At 41.4% G+C, this 21,773-nt stretch overlaps 1 protein-coding gene across 4 annotated transcripts in view; it reads right to left on the reverse strand.

The window, feature by feature from the left end:
* Positions 1-4,313: 4,313 nt before the first annotated feature.
* Positions 4,314-21,773, reverse strand: part of ldb1b (LIM-domain binding 1b) — a 30,375-nt gene continuing 12,915 nt past the window's right edge. For 2 of the 4 annotated variants that reach the window (XM_069665577.1, XM_069665575.1), the window contains 10 exons: positions 13,533-13,635; positions 12,482-12,526; positions 12,229-12,304; positions 12,016-12,118; positions 11,388-11,560; positions 10,170-10,292; positions 9,974-10,057; positions 8,101-8,224; positions 7,866-8,014; positions 4,314-6,451 (listed from right to left, as the gene is read on the reverse strand). In XM_069665577.1, coding sequence (XP_069521678.1) covers positions 6,221-6,451; positions 7,866-8,014; positions 8,101-8,224; positions 9,974-10,057; positions 10,170-10,292; positions 11,388-11,560; positions 12,016-12,118; positions 12,229-12,304; positions 12,482-12,526; positions 13,533-13,552 — 1,128 coding nt within the window. In that variant the 5' untranslated portion in view covers positions 13,553-13,635 and the 3' untranslated portion in view covers positions 4,314-6,220. Of the gene's footprint in view, positions 6,452-7,865; positions 8,015-8,100; positions 8,225-9,973; positions 10,058-10,169; positions 10,293-11,387; positions 11,561-12,015; positions 12,119-12,228; positions 12,305-12,481; positions 12,527-13,532; positions 13,636-15,957; positions 16,340-19,719; positions 19,801-21,773 lie in introns of those variants that run through there. The other 2 variants (XM_069665574.1, XM_069665576.1) reach the window with 2 other exon arrangements.

The following is a 21,773-nucleotide window of genomic DNA, read 5'->3' on the forward strand; positions in this document are numbered from 1 at the left end:
TAACCATAAAGAGGAAATTAAACAGTCAGATGCCTAATATATAACTGCTTTTCAAATAAAAAGAGATCGTTGATCAAGATTTGTGACTAAGAAAGAGTATAATATTCTCTGATAGACCCGTTTCTCTGCACAAGTTAAGAAATTGCACAATGGTTTTGTCTCCAATTTAAAGCAACAGTTGATTCTTCCATGTTTTGACCTCATGAGTTCCTTGGTAAATTAAATTTACCATCAAGGGTGCAATATATCTGGTAAAGACTAACTAGAACGCCTCAATTTCCTGAATAAATGAGACGAGATCTCCTTTTATCGTGTCATTAGACAGAGAGGGAGATGAGAAAGAAGAGGAAAGGAAATCAGGATATAATGAGAGAAGTGGAAGCGAAGAATAGCTGCTAAGGAGTGAAAGAACATTAAGTGACACACACAGAACAGCAGGTAGTTAAACACACACACACTAAACATTCACAAGGAAGGTTGCTTTTAACTTTTCTGTCGCTTGAAAATTTGCTCATGATGGTGAATTTTAAGCCTGAAACTCAAAGTTAATGTTTCATTTTGTGGAAAAAAAAGCATTTTAGACATGAAGAGGAGAGAGTTTGAGCAAAATAAGGCACTACTGTGATGATATTAGAGATTTTCAATGTGTTATAACAGCATTATAGTTCTGTAGCCTAGCATAACACCATGTCTAATAACCTCTTAAAGACAATGTCTCACCAGATTATACTGTAGAGTAAACCAGCAAAAGAATCTCTACAAAAACATAATGGTAAGTTCCTCTGTAAAGATCACTGATATCCAATTTCCCAGATGGATCAATGCACAATTATAATGAAGAATTACTCTTACTGCCACCTGTCACAACATTTAGCTAAGCAGCAGTCCTGTGTTAAAAAGATTATTTATAAGATTTTTTTTTTTTTTTACATATAGGTTATCTTAATTATCTGTTAACACTTAGTTGTATTAGAGTAAATCATCTTTCATATTTTAACTCGAGCTATTGCAAGTGTCATTAGGTGAGCGAATAAAGAAGACATAACTATAACTCTCTTTCTCCCTTGTGGACCCTTGCAGTGTTTGACGCCTGTGAATCATCTTTGTGATTTTGTTAGGACAGGTCACACGAGTCTGAAGTTGATAGTAAACATTAACCGTTTGAACTGAGGAACATGATAAACGGTCTTGAGAGTAGTAGAGAGCTGTATGTGTCTATGGCTCGAGTCGACGCACTGTTAACAGATGACACAATAGAGCAACAACATCATGTCATAATGCAGCACTGATAGGATTAACAGACCTCAGTAGCAAAGACATGAACAATATGAAGATATTGTATCTAAAGTGTCAAAGGGCACTAATAAGTTGACTGAAGCTGCATGTTTTACTGGAATCAGCAGCTGATCACAGTAATCTGGAGACATGACCTGCTTGGACTGTTGTTATTATAACTTCATCCATTGCTGTCATTAGTATGTTCAAGGCCTCTGCTATAAATGGAGATGGAAGAATAAGAAGCTAATACAAACACAGAAAAAAGCATGGAAGGACAAAAAAAACCCTGAAAATGCAAAGAAAGCGACTTGACCCGTATTCATGAATAATATAAAGGGCTTTATTTAGATGATGTATTTAGTATATGTGGTCTGCCAAGAGCAGAGCTTTAAAAACACATCCTCCCTTTCTTTGTCTTTATGGCACTCACAAATATTATCAAATAACAAAGATGTGTTTGGTAGGTATGAAGTGATGACTGAAAAATCACAACTACCAGAGAGAGGACAAAGCCCACCTGCTCTGCCATGCAGGTGAGAGTTTTCATCAGGCTGTTATAGCTTGGACCCTAAGGAGACCCTCAGTGTTTCAGCAGGCTGAAAGCTTTGCTGACTGCCTTTACAGCTCTGCAGGTGCAGTGACACATTGAGAGGAGTAAATACCTGAAGAGAAAGTGTGATAGTTGGCAGGTGAATGTGTGTGTTGAGGGCTGGTGTGGAAGGCAGTGGATGAACTAAAGGAGTTTCACACAGAGACCCATGGCCTGTAACCTTTTTGGGTGTTACAGAAACAACGCAGAGACAATGATATTTCCATGCACACAAAAACAGTTTTTCCTTCCATCAGCTCACACACCGGGCCACACCATGCTGATCAAATTGTTGCTGCCACTCCAGATCAGCACCAACCGTGACATACAGTAATGTTTCATGACAGCAGGCTTGTGTTACCTTCGACGTACCCTGAAAATGAGAAAAACTTGCAGTATCTTAAGTGAATGTGAGTCCAGCGAGAAAGACCATGGGAACATTTTGATCCTTGGGCTCCTTTGCTCTGCCTTTTAGTCTTAAATGACTGATGTAGACCTGGATCAAAAGCTAAAAGCATCTAACTCCCTGTAGGACCAAACACCATAGGCCTCTGTGCCCTGGGGATAAGACTTTAGGAGCACCAGTTTCCCCAGCAGCACAGCTTCAGGCCTGTCTGACAGCTCAGCTACACTGACAGATGACAGCCAGACTGCAGAGCGATGTGACTACACAGAGGAGAGGTTTGTTTCAAAGGGAGGAGAAGCAGGGTGATGTGCTGTATATCATCAGCCAGTATAGAAAAGGGGGAAATGAAAAGAGCCTGAAGCATTACTTTTTACTGTATGTCTTCTTCTGTCATTCTGATGACAATTTGACGGTTACCATCACAAAGAAGAGTCAGCTCGTGAACACAGATGTTTAATGTTTTCAGTAGCTCTGGATCGTAAGATAAAATAAGTCAAATAACCCTTGATGATGTAATCTGTCTATCAAAAATCATGTTTTACAGACTGTGATGTGGAATGTACAAGAGAAGTTTCAAGTAAGACTTTAATGAGTTGCATTATGGGATTTGTAGGATCCGTTGTTTTGGGAGCTTTACCAATACTCGGAGCTAAAAGTCTGATTATCTCAGGTACTACTCTATTCTTTTCATTTCAAAGTGATAATCCCTTATAGATGGATCTTGTCGAAGGTGTGGTACACCTGCAGGAAGAACTCCTGGGGAACGCCCTTCAGTCCCAGAATGTTCTGGAAACAGAGACAACAGGTCTGCTGTCATCTAAAACCACTGAGATGTACGGTGGAGGTGGATGTGGTGAAATGATGAACATAGAGGGTGAATAAGAGGAGTTCTGTGTTTGCTTTTTAGATGCAAATAGCAACTTTTGTTTGGCACAGGGGACAAAATTGAGTGATTGAGCCTATGGCCCACTGATGAAGCCTTTGCATTTGCAGTATATTGTATTATTATGGACTGGGTGTCTGTGGTGACTTTTGCAGAAAAAATCACAAGCGGCGCCCAGTTAGTGATGCGATCACCCAGCAGCGGTTGGTCTGTCAGAGAGGGTAGGTGGAGCTAAGTGGCTGCTTTTCCGGTCTCTGCAAGTGTTGCGAGTAAACGGTAATCTACTATGGCTGAACAAACTACACAAATGACTACAGATACAACTTGAAAATCCAAAGAAAAAGAAACAAATTCGACACTCAGATGAAGGAAAACAGTCTAAAAAGGGAAGTGAACGGACCCAACCGTGGACGTCACAAGTGCAACACTGTCTGGATACCTGGGAAGTGTGCTCCTGCATTTACCGTTTATCACCATAGGTGCCGCCAAAAGAACAAAACTGAGATCTTCGAGATTACAACTTTAAGATTCATCTTTCTTTGATAACTAAATAAAAGTATCTATCCATAGTAAAATATTGGGGCAGCTGTGGCTCAGTGGTAGAGTCGGTCGTCCTTCAATCAGAAGGTCAGAGGTTCGATCCCCAGCTCCCTCAGGCTACATGTTGAAGTGTCCTTGGGCGAGACACCGAACCCCAAATTGCTCCCGGTGGCATAGCCAAAAGGCATGAATGTGTTATCTGATTGACAGTTGGGCACTTTACGTAGCAGCCTCTGCCATCAGAGTGTGAATGTGATATGTAGTGTAAAAGCAGCTTTGAGTGGTCGCAAAGACTAGAAAAGCACTATATAAGTACAGTCCATTTACCATTCCATTTAGTAAGAGAGCTGTTGAAAGAAAAATGATTCCATGCAATAAGTTAGGTGCATTGGTAACAGCCTCTCCTGTGTTTCAAGGACTTTGTGTTTGGGTGGTTCTTATTTACATCCAGACGGTGTACACGCTGTTTTCTCAAGCTTCTCAACAGTGGTTTCACTTTTATCCTTGGCCTCCCTGCTGTCAAACCAGGTTTCATTATTTAGGTGTTTCAAAGGGACTGAACACTGTAATTGTCAGTTGTGTAACTATGATTTCAAAATCAGCACAAACATAGTCTGTTAAAGTGAAAATGTATCTTTTATTGGTACCATACATTAATTATCAAGGGCAGAAACTAACCAAATCAAAAAAATATATATCAAACGATGATTTTTCTACAGGGATTGGAGAAGGTACAAGTCACCATTCAAACTCAATCATAACTGCTGCTGGAGTCGACTGTAAAGGAAATGGAAATGTACAAAAAACAGCTGTTTGTCAGACTTCACAGACTCAGCATTGCTACCAAATATGCCGCCTGAACTTCATGTTGAGCTGGCTTTAGAAGATGCTCGGATGATTGATGGTTTTATTCTGTTTGTTATGACAGAGACAGCGTAGATGAAGGTCATGTTTTAGCCAGTGGTGAGACATGAGAATCACTGGTTAACTAAAATTCAGTGAGCACATTCACTTGACATCAAGTTTAAAGTAGCAGTACATAAACTGTGATGAATGTTGGGAGAAAATCACTTCCTGTATGGATGAAAAAGAAGTTATGTAGTAAAGTTTCTGAAATAAATACAAAATAATAAAGTGAATCATCACTTCATGGTGTCATTGTACCCTCGGGGGTTTGTAATTTAATTTACACAAGTTTTAAAAAAGAGGGAGGAGGAAAGAGCAGGAGGGAAGATAGAGGGGACGGGTTCATGAGTGTTTTTTCTCCTTTTCCTATTTTTGTTTCTTTACATTAGATCGGGATGGCTTTAGGTAAATCTAAGTAAGAATACATTTTATTACAGTCAGACAGAACTTTGCTACTACCTTAAATATACAAGCACAAATACACAAAAATTTAAATCTCCAAAAAAAAGGAACAAAAAGACAAAATAAAAACATCCACACTAAATTATTTCTCTTTTATAAACATAAAAGATAAAAACAATATATTTTAGAGGGGGGAGGGATAAAAGTCCTGTGTTGCTCCTTGGTCTGTAGCTTTTCAGTATTGGTAGAAAATAAAAAAGTAACAATTGAAATGAAGGCGTTTAATACAAATTAAAAAACATTCTAGGGAAATATATACTGTATAAAAACTCTTAAAATGTGTAGCTGTGTGTGTATGTGTGTGTGTGTGTTGTAAATGCTCTCTGTTTGAACGACTGCAGCCATTGTAGTCTGATCAGAGATGGCTCGGGCACTAGGGGACTCAAATCCTTCAATCGATGTGTTTAGTTTTGTATGTGTGTGTGAAGTTTCCCTAGTGCCACATTTCAGCTCTCCTACTAGTGTGTGAATTCAATGGTTTTATAGACTGTCTCTAAATTCTGGTCCGTCTGCTTCAGCAAAGCCACGAATAAGCTCAGACTGGCTCCTTTCTCTCCTCACACATTCGCACACACACGCACGCACACAAATACTCTATTAAGAAACATTACGAGTGACATGCGCGTCAGACAGAGCAGACCAGAATTGAGAGCCGCATTTGGAGGACGGGTGGACAAGCGGTCCCTAAGCAACTCGCCACCATCTTGAAGCCCCCGCTGCAAACATGCCCTCCACCCCCCACTGACCTACACGTGGACTTCTGTACAGATAGTTTAGTGTGAACAGTTCTTCTCCCCTGGATTAAATCCCTGCGCCTCGTCAATCACTTCTCCCCCATTCGCTGTCCAAACTGTATATTAGCGAGAGCAGACGGGACATTTTGAGTGTGAGCTGAGGAAAAGGGAGACAGAGGTATGAAAAAGTCACAGCATTGATGAAAACGTGTGAAACTTCCTCCGGCTCAGTGACAAAGTCTAAGACATACTGAGCTCCCTCGGGCCGCCTGTGTGTGATGAATCTGAGCTCGACAGTGATGTCTGGGTTGGCGATGGATTGTTGCTGTTGCGCTCGTGGCTGTTAGGGTGGGGGGGGGGGGGGGTCTGAGGAGTGACAGAGAGGAGGGGGTGTGTGTGTTGAGGTTGCAGGGCTCTGGGCTCTACTGCGATGCCTGTGAGGTGGGGTTGTCGCTCTTGCTCTCCTGGCTGGAGGGGGCCTTGTTGTTCCAGGGCGAGTTGGAGCCCAGCGCCGGGGAGTTGTTGAAGCTGTCCTCGTCGTCGATGCCATTGGCAGCATCGAACTGCGTGTTCTCCAGCCGCGTGATCAGACGCTCGTCTTCATCGCCAAACTCCCCTCCCATCAGTGTGGGCTCGCCCACCACCATCACATCCTGCAGAGACGCAGAATAAAAAGTTGTTTTCGTGGGAAAGAAAGCAGGGTTTGACATTAACCATGGCCACCCAAAAAAGTTACTCTGTGCCCACTAAATATTAAGATAATCATTTATTGATCCCCAGGGGGGAAATATTACATGTAGACGGGCCACTGTGGACGCTGACTTTTATCCTTTACGCACACACTGTGAGCCTTCGCAAACACACTATTACAGCCTTACAATCATCACAATGCCTTTGCACTAGCATTTGATGCCTCGACATTTACACTGCTGCTGCAGCAACAACAGAGCTTTGCATAGTAAAGAAACATTGAGCAGGTGAAGATGACACAATCTTACAGCAACTGCACAACACACCTACTTGCTCTGTTAATGTTATGGCTGCTTTTTGGCTTTAAGAAATGAAAAAAGGAAATTAAATGGATTTTTACATGGTTGATTAGGCCCAGCTAACACAACAGTAAGCCAGTGCTTTAAAATATTAGCGCACTTCTTTTGGATGAGCTCTCTAATATTGTGTACAGACATATATTTACCCTACACCCCAGGGTTACTATCAAATCCCCATGCAAACCTTCAATCTTGTTGGTGCAGCCGTTTAGCAGTTGCTGAGCAGCATTTGACTAACCAAACATAGCATTTCACCTAAATAGCCAAAACGCTGGACTCCGTCTCATTAAGGCATAAGACTTTCTTCCACTTAGATTTATCTCCCACACACCTTCTGTCAAAAAACTACCCTGTATATTTTTTGAAACCAGACGCTGTACTTGATGTCCTTAAAATGTTTCTAAATCCTTTTAATCATTAGTAACTTTCAGTTAAGTTTGTCACAATTTTTCTAATGTGACTTTTCCTTCATGGGGAAGTTCTTGCCAATAAATTAACCAACCAACTCTTAGACCTTTATGATACACTTATCCCTCAATCACTTGAAACATTAAATTACAGTCAAGTCATCTGAGATTTAAAATGTTGCTGCCTAAATGAATTTATGTCTATTTTATCTAATGTTTGTCTTATATTGATATATAAAGATATATAATGATAAAGAGATTTGTTGTCACTATATATTTGAATGATTCCTACTTTTTTATAGGCAACTTAAATACACATCACTGTAAATATACAATATAACAACAGTATTGCTATGTCAACAACAAATCAACTCTTCTGGTAAAGAGCTGTACTTGAATGCATCACACTTTAGAGCCAGCATTAGTCACAGCTTTATTTGTGTAGGTGTTACATAATTCAGTGTCACTGTGTCCTGCTGTGGTTCCTATTTTGATATTGTGAAATTCACTCCATGAATCAATACAGCAGTTCATGTTCGGACATAGTGATAATGTTTGTGTTGGAGGTGTAATAGCAGAGTACCGACACTAGAGGGCAGTAATGTACTCACTGGAACTTGGCTGGATAGAGGGAAGCCGCTGCCAGGGCTCTTCTTTTTGTTGTTGTTGTTATTATTAGTTCCTCCTCCTCCGCTGATGGTGCTGCCACCTGACATCTTACGCTTCCGCCGTTTGTTTGGGGCTTGTCTTGACGGCTCAGCTGCAGAGAAGAGTATAGAGAGTTACAGACGCATTTATATTGGGTTTACCTGGATGTGCATATATCTGGGCTTTGTGTTCTCTTACCTGGTGGTGCCACCATCCTCTGCCATTTCTGGAAGAGGCAGGTCTTGAGGCAGTCTCTGGGGCTGAGGCTGTATGTCTTGTGTCTGGACATCAGCTCCTGCATGGGCTCCAGAATCACACACAGCTGGAGGGGGGAAAAGAGAGAGACAGCGGGTTAGAGATTACCCAGTGTTTAAGATCATTAGAGATGCTCTGATCGATGAAGCAGCATCATTAACAGCTGGTGTTCAGTGCAAATGACTTCATGTGTGACAGAGTTCTCTGATCTGAAAGCCTGATGAACACAGGAAGGAACAGAACAGGAAGCAAACAAATAAAGATGATGTTTCTAATCCAACACTGACATCCCTCTGCGTATGTTTGTAGAACACAAGATGCATGCAGTACAGAGAGACCAAGTCCTCCACACTGTACCTAATACCTGTACTAATGTCTTATTGAATGTACTGAAGCATCACAAGCCATAAAGCCATTCATAAAGCAGACTATTTGACTCATGCTGGACGATTCGGCAAAAGATATGCTCACAATATTTATAAAAACTCTACATCGATCAATATCAAAATCTATCACAATATGCAATTTGATAGTGCTGACAGTTTGAGGAGTTCCAGGAGTTCAGGAAGTTCACATAATAATCTTGAGTATAAAGTTCATCAAAATGAGCTAAAGTTATCTATCAAACATTTCAAAAGACTGTATTCTGTTGGTAGAGGAAGTGATAATTAAAACAAGTAACAACACTGCAGTTTCTCATTAAAAATCTGTGTCTCATCGACGCTCTTCAGCAGCCAGAGCATGTCGGAGTGGGCTGCAGCTAACATTAGTTCAGCCTGTTTCTAGTAGCTTTGCTTGTTTACGTTAGCATTATTCTAGTGTTCACACAGCACACAAAGTAAACAGACCACTTCAGGGTTGTACAATATTGGAAAAAGACATACATTGCGATATGTTTTTGTTCTGCGATATTAAAAACCCCCTGGAAATTATACCAGATAAATGCAGTGTTTTTTTTCATGTTCATATAAACTATTAACAATCATACTTTTTATTATTTGGGACTTTTAAGTCTATTTGCTTCTAACAAAACAAAACTCCTCTCCTACTTCTATCACTCTTGGTTCAGACTCTGACACCAGGTGGAGCGACACGTTTCTTTATAAAATAAATACAAACCGACTTGTGGGCTGCAGCTGTGTTATTAATATGGTATGTCGTCAAACATTTCTAACGATATTCAAATTATATTAAATCAGCGTGATCAGCCCCGAGACAGTAACTTTATGAAACGAAAACACAGACAACCTCATGCCGTGTGTGTGCTGCAGGTGTAGCCGCTAAAAGCAAACACTCCGCAGCACGTCCGCTCCATTAACAGCCCGTTTATGTAGCCCGATGTTAGCCAGCACCAGGACGAGCAGCTAAAAGAATACTTTGCAGTTGGAAGTGGCGTGTATACTCCGGCATATACTTCACATGCAAGAAAACAAAGAACAAATGGCTGTTGTCTGCTGTGCGATCGGGGGTTTGATCCGTCCATGTTGAGAAAAAGTTAAGTTGTTTTATCACCCAACACTAACTTTAAACACACTGAAAAAGGTAATTACCACAGTGAAAGGGGGACATATTTGATCATTTTCAGTAGTTGCCTTTATTTTGTGTAATTTCCATGTGTAAGTAGAGTCTTTTTGACAGCGGCTCTAGCTGTCCTAAAACAAACGTCTGGTATTTAACTGCAACGTCAATCTTGACTTTGAAACTTTCCTAAAAGGCACTATTATAGTATGACTGAACCATTATCAGGACACAACCAAGAGGAAAACATTTAAGAAAGTGTTATTCTAGAGTGAAAAATCATACGTGCTTTACTCACTCGGAGGTAGTTAAGGGTGGAGTTCGACAGGCCACATCTTGTTATGTTTTTGGACAGCTGGTCCAGCATCTGTGGGTCCTGGGCCTGAGACATCAAAAGGAGACAGATGATGAAGCTCAAACTCACACACATCATCATATAAATCTGTGAAAGGTATGTAACCGTAACCATTCCCTCTCCCTCTGCTTGCACTCACATGCATGGCCAATATACTGCGGGGGATGAGTTCACGGTGTTGTCTGATACTGAAGTGCCACGTCTTTATCCTCATCATGTCGTCAAACATGAACTCCAGGTACAAGCGCCCTTCTACACACACCTGGAGCAGAATAGAGGACTGAGGTCAGTATGCTGCAGTTAGATTATACAATACATGTTTGAAACAACTGTTGTAAGTTGGGGTGATCACATCGCTGAAGAAATCGCTTCACAATGACAATGACTGTTTATTTTCTTAAGAATATGAGTGTTTTTTATTTCAGAATATCTGTGTTACTGTATGTTGTTCTCTAAACCCTAATTATACAATACAGAAATGCAGCCATACATATATTCAAACAAGTGAACACAATAACAGAGACTTCATCATAGTTTCAATTTCAAACCTCCATACTTTTCCAAACTCAAATTTCCAGACTTGTCTTTCGATTTTTCACAACAACATTTTACATAAAAATATAAATAGTTAAATGTTAATTATGTAAATAAATGGGTTTTAAATCAAACTGTTTACACACACGATACATTCCTACTATGTATGCTACAGGGATGGCTGGCTTTATTTTTATTTTATTATTTTTTTACTTTATTTTATAAGAAAGGGTACCAAAAGTATTACTATCACTATGACTTTGCAGACTTTTTTTAGTGTGTGCGGTGATAATGGTCTCCTTGCTTAGACAAAAAAGTGAATTTCCTTTTTGATAACAACATCACTGCATAACTCAAATGTCAAGATGAACTTTTTATTTGGTTATGAGGGTTGCTAAGTATATTATAAGTATATTTGAAATTTCAAACCAATTGGGGGAGGATGTCCAGATGTGGTACAGTTAAAAGACATTTGGGGAAGAGCTGTTGTGCAGGCTGCCGTGTCAGAAGCTGAGGCAGCTCTGTGCAGGATTGTGCGTTCAGTCACACGCAATACTTCGGAGGACATCACCCTCGCTCAGGCCCAAGCTCTCATATGCAGCAATGTTGCTGTGTTGGCTATCTGCTCAAAACACCATGAAACACTTTGTTTGTATGACTTTCTAAGCCATTCAGAATGTACTGTCTATTTTGTAAAAGGAAATAGGGGTAATATTTTAAGAACACAAATATTTGACCATAATGTCTTTTCCCCCATACTTATCCAAACCTGGGAATGACTAAAATTCAACTATTTTTCCTTCTAATATCTAGAGACACATACCTGTGTAAACATGGGCTTTCCATTCTGGGTGACCATGGTGCACTGATCACAGTCAAGGGAGACAAAGTTATTGTGGAAGGACTCCTTGGGATGTTTCAGTACATAGTAGAGCTCAGTGGCACCGCCCTCGAATATACTTCGGAAGTACCTGGGAATCAACGTCCGGCCAATTGCTTTAAAGGAGAGAGAAAAAAAAGGAGCATGAGAGAGGAAGAGATTGTCACAGTATGCAGTCCCTTTTAGGACTTTGGATTAAAAGGGGCACCATGTAAGAAACAAAAGCCCCTCAAACACTGCCAGTTCAAGGCAGTATTATTATGCTCTGTTACGCCTTGTCTTGTCTGAAAAACGCATGGAGGCGGAATGCTGGGGCAAAGTTGTTCTGCCTCTGAGCCAGCATTGGAGGTAGTAACAGAGGTGAAAATGCGTCAGAGTACAAGGCAGAGCAAGCAGGGCGGAACAGTGCCGTGTGTGTATGTGAAGCGTGCATGTTTTGCTTCCGCAACCGGAACACTGTGTAAAAACACACACTGGGGCAGCTTTACACCACCGCCCAGCTATGTTTTGGCGCTGCGGAAAAATTGAAATGTATGGGCTTGAGAGGCTATAGGTTTTTGTGGTTCCTTACTGTAGCGTTTGGGTCCATCCTCCAGACAGAAAGTTATGGTCAACATGGCGTCATCTTCAAAGAACTCTGTAGTAAATGCATCCCACCACAGGTTATCACATTCCTACAGAAAGGGAAATAATAATCAGTTACCAGCACATTTATTGGACTGTGTTTGATTTGAGCGTGTGTGTGTTTGCGCGTTTGTGTGTGTCTGTCTGTCTGTCAACGAACCTCTGTCCAGTTCTGTAGCCGTTTGTTGAGTTCAAATATTCTGTAGTCTGTCTGGTTGCCATATGGTGTGTGCCTCCTGCTCCATCAGAGACGGACAGAAGGAGGAGGAAAACAAAGCAGGACACGGGTAAAGAACAGTTAGATTGTGGTATTTTGATTAACAGTGCGATAAGAGCACTACTTCTCACAACTCAATCTTTTCTTGTGTTATTTTCACACCAGTTGGACACAATGGTAAATAATACAGTCTTACCCTATTCCTGGCTCCAGGTATGTGGGAGGATACATTGGGGTTGGACTGGAGAAACAAGAGACAGACAGATTATTACATTAAACTATGGTGATAATATGCCCTCCTCCAGGAGCAAGTCTGTCTTTACGACTCTGGGCCGCAAGCCAAACATGGCACAAATTGGATGATACAAGGAGACAGTAAATAACAACACTTCTCAGATACACACACCAACTGTAGCAGATTTAATTACTAAAAAAAGACAAGCTGCGAGGCACATCACAAATGCTGCAGAGGTAAACCCTCCAAACTTACTGAAACACACACGTTCAATCACTTTAAGCAATGAACATTAGCCACAGACAGCCGGACCAGAATTATCACTTTATATCTTTATAACTCAAAAAGGCATTTCCCTGGATAATGGGTGGAGTTAATGCTAGTAGTCTACCTAACACAGAACAATTTTATCAATTTTTTAATGACCAACTGAAGATTGACAGATGTGCACTTTCGCAAAAATCACCTAAAAACCTCTCTGCACCAACAGGTGCTCTCAACCTCAAAAGGTGTTTGAACAGCATGTGTTGTATACTGAGGGCTACAGTTACATGGATGAATGTTCAGCACTGGGTTCTGGGAAGTGACATTTTATTGGATTTTATTGTACATCTTAAATATGAAAATATTTGCTCAGGACATGTGTGAACCTCCTGCCAGGTCTGATGGAAAAAACACCCCTCTCCTTTACCCTCTGGCTGCTTTGACAGGGAGAACAAGTAAAATCCAACAAGTCCCTAAATTTCGAACTCACAATACAATGTGTTCACCATCATCGAAATTTCTTTCTACAGTTTGCTAACTGGTCAGACTCCCAGCTGCTAGTTTTAATAGATTACTTGTGGTTGTCTTCTAGACTATTATCTATTTTTTGTGAAATAAAGTCATGATACCCAGGCTGGACTTCGAAGGATATAAACATATGACATGCAATAATGCAAACATCAGCAGGACTATAACACCATAGCAAGAGGAAACTCCAACACACAGGAAACAGGGACATAAAACTCACCCCACGTCTCTGTCCAGCATGGTGCCGGGGTGGAAAGGGGGGAAAGTGCTACCGTTGGGGGGCTCCTTGGGGGAGTACAGCTTGAATGACTTGGAGGAACAGCCTGGAACAGAGGTGAGAAAAAAATAAAGAACATGAACATCACATTTCATTTTATATTATAGGTTCAGAAGTTACTAAAATATACTAGATGCAAGCGTCTCTGGATATGGGACCTCTAGACTAGGGTGACTGCTAAAGTGGACTTAAATTAAGAGCCGAAAGACAGAAGAAAATACGGTAAGTTGAGTTACAGAGGCATTTCAAATGTTTGTTTTTCACTTTGGAGTGACACTTCCAAAGAATGACTGTCATGTGAGGGTGAAGGCACATGCAGCCTGAACTGTCCAATATGGCCCCGATTCAGATGGCTGCACTCTTTCACAGGTGATCCACAATGTGGTTTCATAAAGACACAGAACAACAACAAAGCGACCCTACTACACTCTTACAGAAACTGCTGCCCTCCATCTACAAACGGCAAACACAAGGAGAGCAATCCTGACTCCATTCACGGCCACATAAAAAACAACAAAACAGATGAATCTCTCTTACACACACACAGCTCAATCCCTTGTTCTACTCTAATTGCCCAGCTCTCCAATAAAGGCCAACCAGGCGTGCCGGCCTCGAGGTCATGACCCCTGCCGTCACCATGGTGAAGCCCCGCCTTATTAATGTCTCTCTGTCTTGTGTCTGCATATTAAACATACCTCTGGCAGTATGTGAATGAAAGAGAGATATCTGGAGACAGAGAAGGAGAATTAAGCTTCAGTCTTATAAGATATATGAATATCTTATGATATGTCTTCAAGAAGGGCAAGCTGTGATTTCTAAACACGGCAGTGTTGTTAAATAGGCCTATGTATTTCTAGTACACAAGTAAAATAGCCTTTCCCTTGTCAGAAGAGGTTTAAAAAATGTGCCTTTTGTGAATCTTATAGACGCACTATCATAGTTATGTTGTTGTATTTTGGTCACAGGCTTTACAGCAACACAAATCTTAGGGGCCAAACAGACACACATCAGGTTGGTGGTCCTAATAAAACATCTATAATCGTATTCACTTTACTCTTCTCTTAAATAACAGCAGCTTTTCTCTAAAGAGAGGATTTACATCATTTTTGGTTCCTACTGTATGTATAACTATGGTCTCAAAAATTTTCATAAGGGTGGTATAATTCACAAGTGAATGAATAGTAAGTAAACAAGTCAAGTTTTATTGGTAGAGGTAGCACAGATCCTAATAATAAGATTATAGTCTTCCAGGTGGGAGAAAAAGCTATAAAACAGCCATACATTTGTTTATACACAAAGTGGAGGCAGGATTTCAAGTTGTTTACTGTGAGAGCCAGCCCGTCTATGCTATGGGCTGGATGCACCACCAGAGGAAAACAAATGGGATTGATAAATAAATAAATAATCGATGCTTATGTGTCCATTAGCTGTTGAGAGCTCCATTAGCTCCTCTCCTCTCCTGTTAGCGGTTAATGACAGGCAGTCACAATCTCATCAGCTGGACTCCACTTCCTCCACTGGGAATCATGTTCATCTCTCTCTCTCACAAGCACAAACAGTACACTATATACATACATACATTATACATGCACAGCAGACCACCAGGGCAAATCATGTTTGAATAGTTGAGCACAGATGTCAAAACAGTCCTTACATTTGATTTCAACTCCACAAAACTCCTTTAGCAGTACCAGATCTCCTCTAAATAAGGCGAACCTGTGGTGATTTTGGACTTCTGCCACCCCAGACTGCCACCATGATTGCTAGGGGGGACATGTAGCCTGTCCAAACGGAATATTAGCGATAGCTAGGTTATACTGAACTATTAACCTACTTTAGCAATATGTTCAAATAAACCGACACGAAACCTAAGTTTTTGTTAAGCCGCGATTTCAAATACCATTTTCAACATATATGTTACTCCTAACTTTAACAGCGAAAGCAAATTTGAGCTGTGTGGTTACAAAGGCAATTAGAAAGAACATAATGCTAACACTTAGCTGTTAGCTAACGTTAAACAGGTGATTCAGGGACGGGAGCTAACTTCGCTACATTATACTAACACTTACTTTCACACCCAAGAAAAACATGTAAACATACACTATTCATGACCAATAACCTCGACTTCGTCCACCACCAAAACATCACCGCCGTGCAGGCCTGCGGGGGAAGCTAACGTTAGCAGCCAGCAAACAGTTAGCTGGTGTTAGCAGCATGCTAACGCCTGACCGTTAAATCCCTTTTCAACGGAAAATCAGTGGAATAAGACCCTAAATCACAACCACGGCAGCTAGTACACCACATTTAATTACCACAGCAGTTAGAAATTGCGATAAAAGTGTGTGTTTGGGAAAAGCGACCCCTTTACCTGCAAAGAAGTCCGATCAGAGGATTGATGTTTACAGATCCGTGATGATAGACCGAGTGCACGCTCGTGCGTAAAGACCGATAGGCCCGCTGGACGCGACGTACCAACACAATACGTCCCTCTGAATAGGATCAATGAAAAAATCTCCTCAAACCAAGACACTGAAACGGAATAAGGCCGAAATAGCGGGAGTCGGTCGGTTATGTTTTGTCCCGCATGAGGCCTTGTCAGTGGGCTGGAGCCTGCTGTGGGTTTACATACGGACCCAGATGAGCCCTTTGTTCACGGGAGGACATGAACAATAGCTGTAGGCCCTCCTCCTCCTCTCCCTCCGCAATGCATTTACTCCTCTCTCCTCTGCCCAGCACCGCCAGCCGCCCTCTCCCCCTTCTCCTCCTCCTTCCCCTCCTCCCCCCACTAATGCACAACTGCACATGAAGGTTGTCTGGTAAGCATTTTTTTCCCTTCCTTCCTCCTCCCTACATCCCATCCCTTCCTTGTAACTGACACAGATGAGAATTGGCCTAATGCAGCCGAGTGGAAATGTGTGTGGAAATAAAGATCATGCTGACTGTAAAGTGGTTTTCGTGTCTGCCTAATTAGTGCACATCAGCCTGCTGCACACAACTGAACTGAGACAGTGACATGAGCCTGGGCATATATGCATTATACACTATGGGTCCATGCAGTCTAGTCTATACAGAGCAGATGCAGCATGATCAGTCAAAAGCAGATTAAGATCCTTTTTATTAACTTCTATGTCAGGATAACACACTTGGATTGTTTACAATTAATTGTGTCTTTCAGTTTGCACACTGAACTGTCTCCAAGGTAGGCAAGTAAATCCATTTCCACTGGGAGTCTCGCCTCTTTCTCTCTCTGTACACACACATACACAAACACAGACAAACAGAAACACACAGGAAGCACTAAGCCAAAAGGAATATCCCATAGGCCTCTAAATCTGCTTAAATCGCCTCAAATTATAATCAGATATTCAGATCACAGCCAGCGAGGACTCACCCATATGGTCAAAGTTGGTATAAAAAAAGAACAAGCAGTATTAGGTCAGTAGTTTGTCATACATTTATGCAAGTGTGTGTCATAATACTAATTTGAAATTCAGTTTTCATCCACAAAGAAAGTAGAGTCTGATACTCCAAACATTTATAGGCTATTCGATATCAAGGTTGAAAAATTCTTTCCTTTGAATCAGTGAAGCACTTTTGCCTGCCCTGATTATTTAAGGACGCTGCAGCCACGGCATGAATACGGCTCTGATTTATTCACTACTCGTGTACACACTACACAGGCAGTGAAAACACAATGTTTCATACATGATTTATCTGGAAATTAAGCTGCTCCAGGGAGCTGCTGTGTGGAAACAGTTTACAGACTTCTACAGAGGCTGCTCTACATCTGAACACCATTGCTGCGGCTACATTATTACAATATAATTCAACATCATTAAGTGGAATTATTTTTCAGAGCCACGATTTAGATAATGTGACCCAAAGATAAACAATTTATACAAAAACCTTTTTTAATGTAACTTGATGAGAATAGTTCAGATTTAGAGTTTTTTAATAATAAGTTTCATTCCAGGGTGCATTTAAAGGATCAGTTCCACAACTTAATGAAGGTGACGCATTTGAAACACTCCAAATATTCATAAATGTGTTCTGCTGTAAAGAGACAGGAAGAAAAGCTCAGAACAAAATCCTATTTTAAAAAAAAAAGTTACATTCCGAGTTATATTTTATTTAAAGGAGCAATTCGCCCCTGGAAAAAGCCACTGTCAGTCAAAGCTGATGTTCTCTGTAATCGATCGAAGCAATAATATTTGAAATTGGCGCCATAGCTGTGTATAAAGTTGTACAAACAGCTCATGGTTTCGCCCATTCTACATTCCTACAATACCCAGCGTGCATTGCGAAGCTCCCTGTGAAACAGACGGCCCAGTGAGAAGCCAGTGAGGAGTTTCTCTGCAGGCAATGGGTCAGAGCGGTACAGAATCCGAAATACAAAAAAAATCTTCGGATCTGCAGTCTACATTTCAAACCTGACGATTTTAAACGAGACATGACATCAGAGGTGGGTGTCCTAGATTGAGGAAGTGTAGTTTAGCAAGCTCCCTGTGTCAGACTACGCAGTCGCAATTGAGGCATTTTTGCTCTACCATTTTGGCATTTGCTCCCCATAATAGCACGATAGGACTTAGGTTGAAAATGGGCAAACTGGGCCTTTAAAAGAAAAATATTAATGAGTAAAGTATTGCCAAACTTATGAACAAAATAATAACAATAATAATAATAATCCCTCTTAAACATGTATGATAACTGGAATAATCTGATTTGAATTATAATCAATGTAATTGTTTGGTCCATCAGTTAAACATCGTTTCCCCCCTTATTATGTCAAATGACATCTGTCTCTCTTATTTTAATTGTCTGCCTCATAATCGACCTCATTTCCAAGATTCGGACATTTTGGAGACAGTGAAGCCGGGTTTAAAGATCTGTGATTGTATGTTTATTTTTCTGTCTGTGTGATTTCCTGCCACAGCTGCTGTGTCACTTTATTTTGAAATATTTGCACTTTTTCCTGTCTGCATCTTCAGTCTCAGAACACAACTCCTGCCTCCCTCACAATGGCAAAATGAAGACGACAACTCAAATGCAGAGAAATCTGGAGTATTTTGAAGTGTAGTGTCTCCCAGAGCCAGACATAAGCCACTCTGAGGCCTGTCTCTCACCCGAGCAGCACAAAGATGCTCGTCCTGACTTTATGTATATTTACTCTGTCCCTTTAAAGCTTGTGACACAAGCACTTCACAGCTCACGAGCCTCCTGTCACTCCTCTGGCAGCATCTTTGTGTGTCTAGTACCAGGGGGAGGTGTAGGCAGTTGTAGCTTAGAGTGTCTGCTGTGGGTGACTTATGTGGATTTGCCTATCTTACATTTGCTGGCCCCTGTAGCCATGGCAACACGAGCAGTCAATGCTGTCACAACCGGAGCGAGGCGAAGAATCATCCATGGAAATGGACACACAAGGGTTAATCCTGTGTGTGTGTGTCTGCAAAGCTTGCCCATTGAAATGGTACATGACGGGGTTAATCCCTGCTGCATGTGTGTGTGTGTTTGAGAGTGTGTTTGTGTGTGTGTGTGTGTGTGTGTGTGTGTGTGTGTGTGTGTGTGTGTCTGTGTGTGTGTGTGTGTGTGTCTGTGTGTGGTGGGGTGATGGAGAGGAGGTGGGGTGGGAGGTGTGTCGGGATAAGGCTTGAAGGGCTTACACACACCGTCTCTTTCGCTCTCAGGCATACGGCAGGCCTTATCTTCCACCAGCACCCCAACCAGCGAGAACACACGCATACACACATTACACACACACAAACACACACTGCTGCCTAACCCTCACTTCAGCAGCTAGCCCTATTTACTGACTCACACTCATACATTCACACCTAAAGCCATAAATCCATGTACAATGAGTGATTACAGCTGCAGCATGCGGTGGCTGAATAAACTCCCTAAAGTGCACGGTGTGATGTTTCCTCTCAGCTTACACTCAAACCTACAAGAGCTACTTGTTTAATTCGGTTTATGAAAGTCCAAAAAAGAGGGGACATAGCCAAACCTGTGAAGAAATCTCTTGAGCATCAATAAACCAAGCGATATAACAAGAAAAAAATGGCTTTTTGTTTGACCTCTGGGGTTATGTTGCTGAAGCGGCTGAGAGAAACACGAGAAAATAGAGACTCACCTCCTTCAGCTTCTAGCTGCTCTGACATCGCCATTTTGTCCCCCACAAACACACTTTCACAGCTAAACATTGACTAAACTCAGAGTCCAACTCTGTTTTCGTGCCTCTCCCTCTCTCTGATATCTCCCATGTCCAGACTGTCAGGCTCAGGGGCACGAGGAGGGGGGAGAAGGATAACTACACTATGTGTGTGTGTGTGTGTGTGCGTGCATGTCAGTGCAAGTGTCAGCATGTATTTGTGTGTGTGTTTTCGTGCATGTGTGGCCTGGGTATGTGTAAATGTGTGCAGCATGCCACTTCCACTCACAAGTCAACAGGAAGCTGAGCGGCACACACATCTGCCAGAGTTCTGATAACGACGGTCCCGGTCACCTCCCTTCAGCGCAGGCTGACACGCTGATCTGGGGACAGTTTAGTGTTGGAGTGAGTGTAGAAGCAGCACTGACTGAACTGATCCTGGTGTTAAGATGAGAGCTGACTTTTAATAATTGTTGTTTCTTCCGTTTTTCTCCCAAACAGGAATAAAAATAAAACCACTCCTGTTTCCTTAGATTCTTCCCGAGTGTAACACCACGGCTTCTGTCTCATGCTCATAGTAATAAAGTCAGAAATACTGTTAGTCTCTTTCCTTTATTTGGGAGCTGGATGTCTCTGGAGCGGTTTTCACTGCCTGCCAGGTTTGATACATTTGGCAGCTCTGCGCTCTGATTGGCTCACATGGAGGGACAGAGATCTATGTGTCTGATTCAGCTCTGATAAAAGATCCAAAAGACAAGCTGCCACTTTCTGGAGGATTCAGCACTAACAGAGAACATTGGCAGGCTTTGGTTCAAAGAGTCTCTGAGCCAGACTCAAAAACACTCATCTGAAGTCGTACTTGTACTTTAATTTACTGCTACTTTATACTTTTATTCCATGAGAGAGGAAATGTAGAGTTTTATAGCCCACTACATTTATCTTAAAGCCAAAGCTACTTTACTGATCATATTTTATATATCATCAAACAATGACTGAATTACAGATTAAACACACTAACAAGTAATTAAGTATCTTCACCTCAGCAACATCAAAATGGTACTTAGACATTAGTTTACTGGGCAACATGACTGCAGACTGACGTACAAAGCTGCAGTAACCTAACATTTAGTTAAAAGGATTGAGAGCAGATGTTTGTTGACTTGAAATTTCTGAAAACCAAACCAGTTAAAGCAAGAGAGCCAGCTAGCAGGTGAGATATCTACAGCTAGCCCATGAAGGTAAATTTAAATTTTGCTCATTAGTTGTTTTCCCATATTTAAGTTTCCGTTTTGATGAATATCTCTGAAGCTTTTTTGTTTCTCCAACAATAATAAGGATGCAGCTGAATCCAGGACCACAATTACTGCCCTGTGTTGTCTGCCTCTGTTAACCAGTCAAGCTGCAGTTGTGTTAGTTACCTGAGGGGGACACATAAATGAGTCAAATTCCCTGTATGTGTGTTGACCAATGACTGTAAGTAAAGAGAGACGACGCGTTTCCATCTGCTCTGATTGTACGTAAGTGATGCCAAAATAGCCCCCGTGACGGGCACTGCCATCTTGCACTGGTGAAGTCATTTGCGATCTGCGGGTAGATGGCATATTTAACAACAGAACAGCGTCTTCATGTTGGTCTGAAGCAGACGTTCACAGATATGGAAACGTCAATGACTGTAGTAATTGTTTAAGTTACGTTTCCTCTCGCCGGTCCTCCTCTACTCTGCTAATCCGGAACAGATCGGCTGCAGGAGCCAGATTTGTCAACAGAGCTGTCAATCATCCTTTTTACAGCATCAAATAACTAATTAAAACTAAACTTGTCAGAAAAACGAACACTTTGACATAAATCAGTATTATAAGAACTTACAATAATTACAGAAACCATGTTTGAGAAAAATGTATCTGACGTGTATTTTGATTTCATAGTTTGACTAATGTCCCATCTGTTAACATGGAGGAGGTTGGCTTTATGACCTAAACTGAAGCCAGTCAGCAGGGAGCGCTCCAAATGTTTGGCTTCTCTTTTAGGGAGCTGTC

This window comes from Semicossyphus pulcher, unplaced genomic scaffold, assembly GCF_022749685.1.
Source record: "Semicossyphus pulcher isolate SPU_LCO1_2020_fin unplaced genomic scaffold, fSemPul1.0.p SCAF_17, whole genome shotgun sequence".
Classification (NCBI taxonomy): Eukaryota; Metazoa; Chordata; class Actinopteri; order Labriformes; family Labridae; genus Semicossyphus; species Semicossyphus pulcher.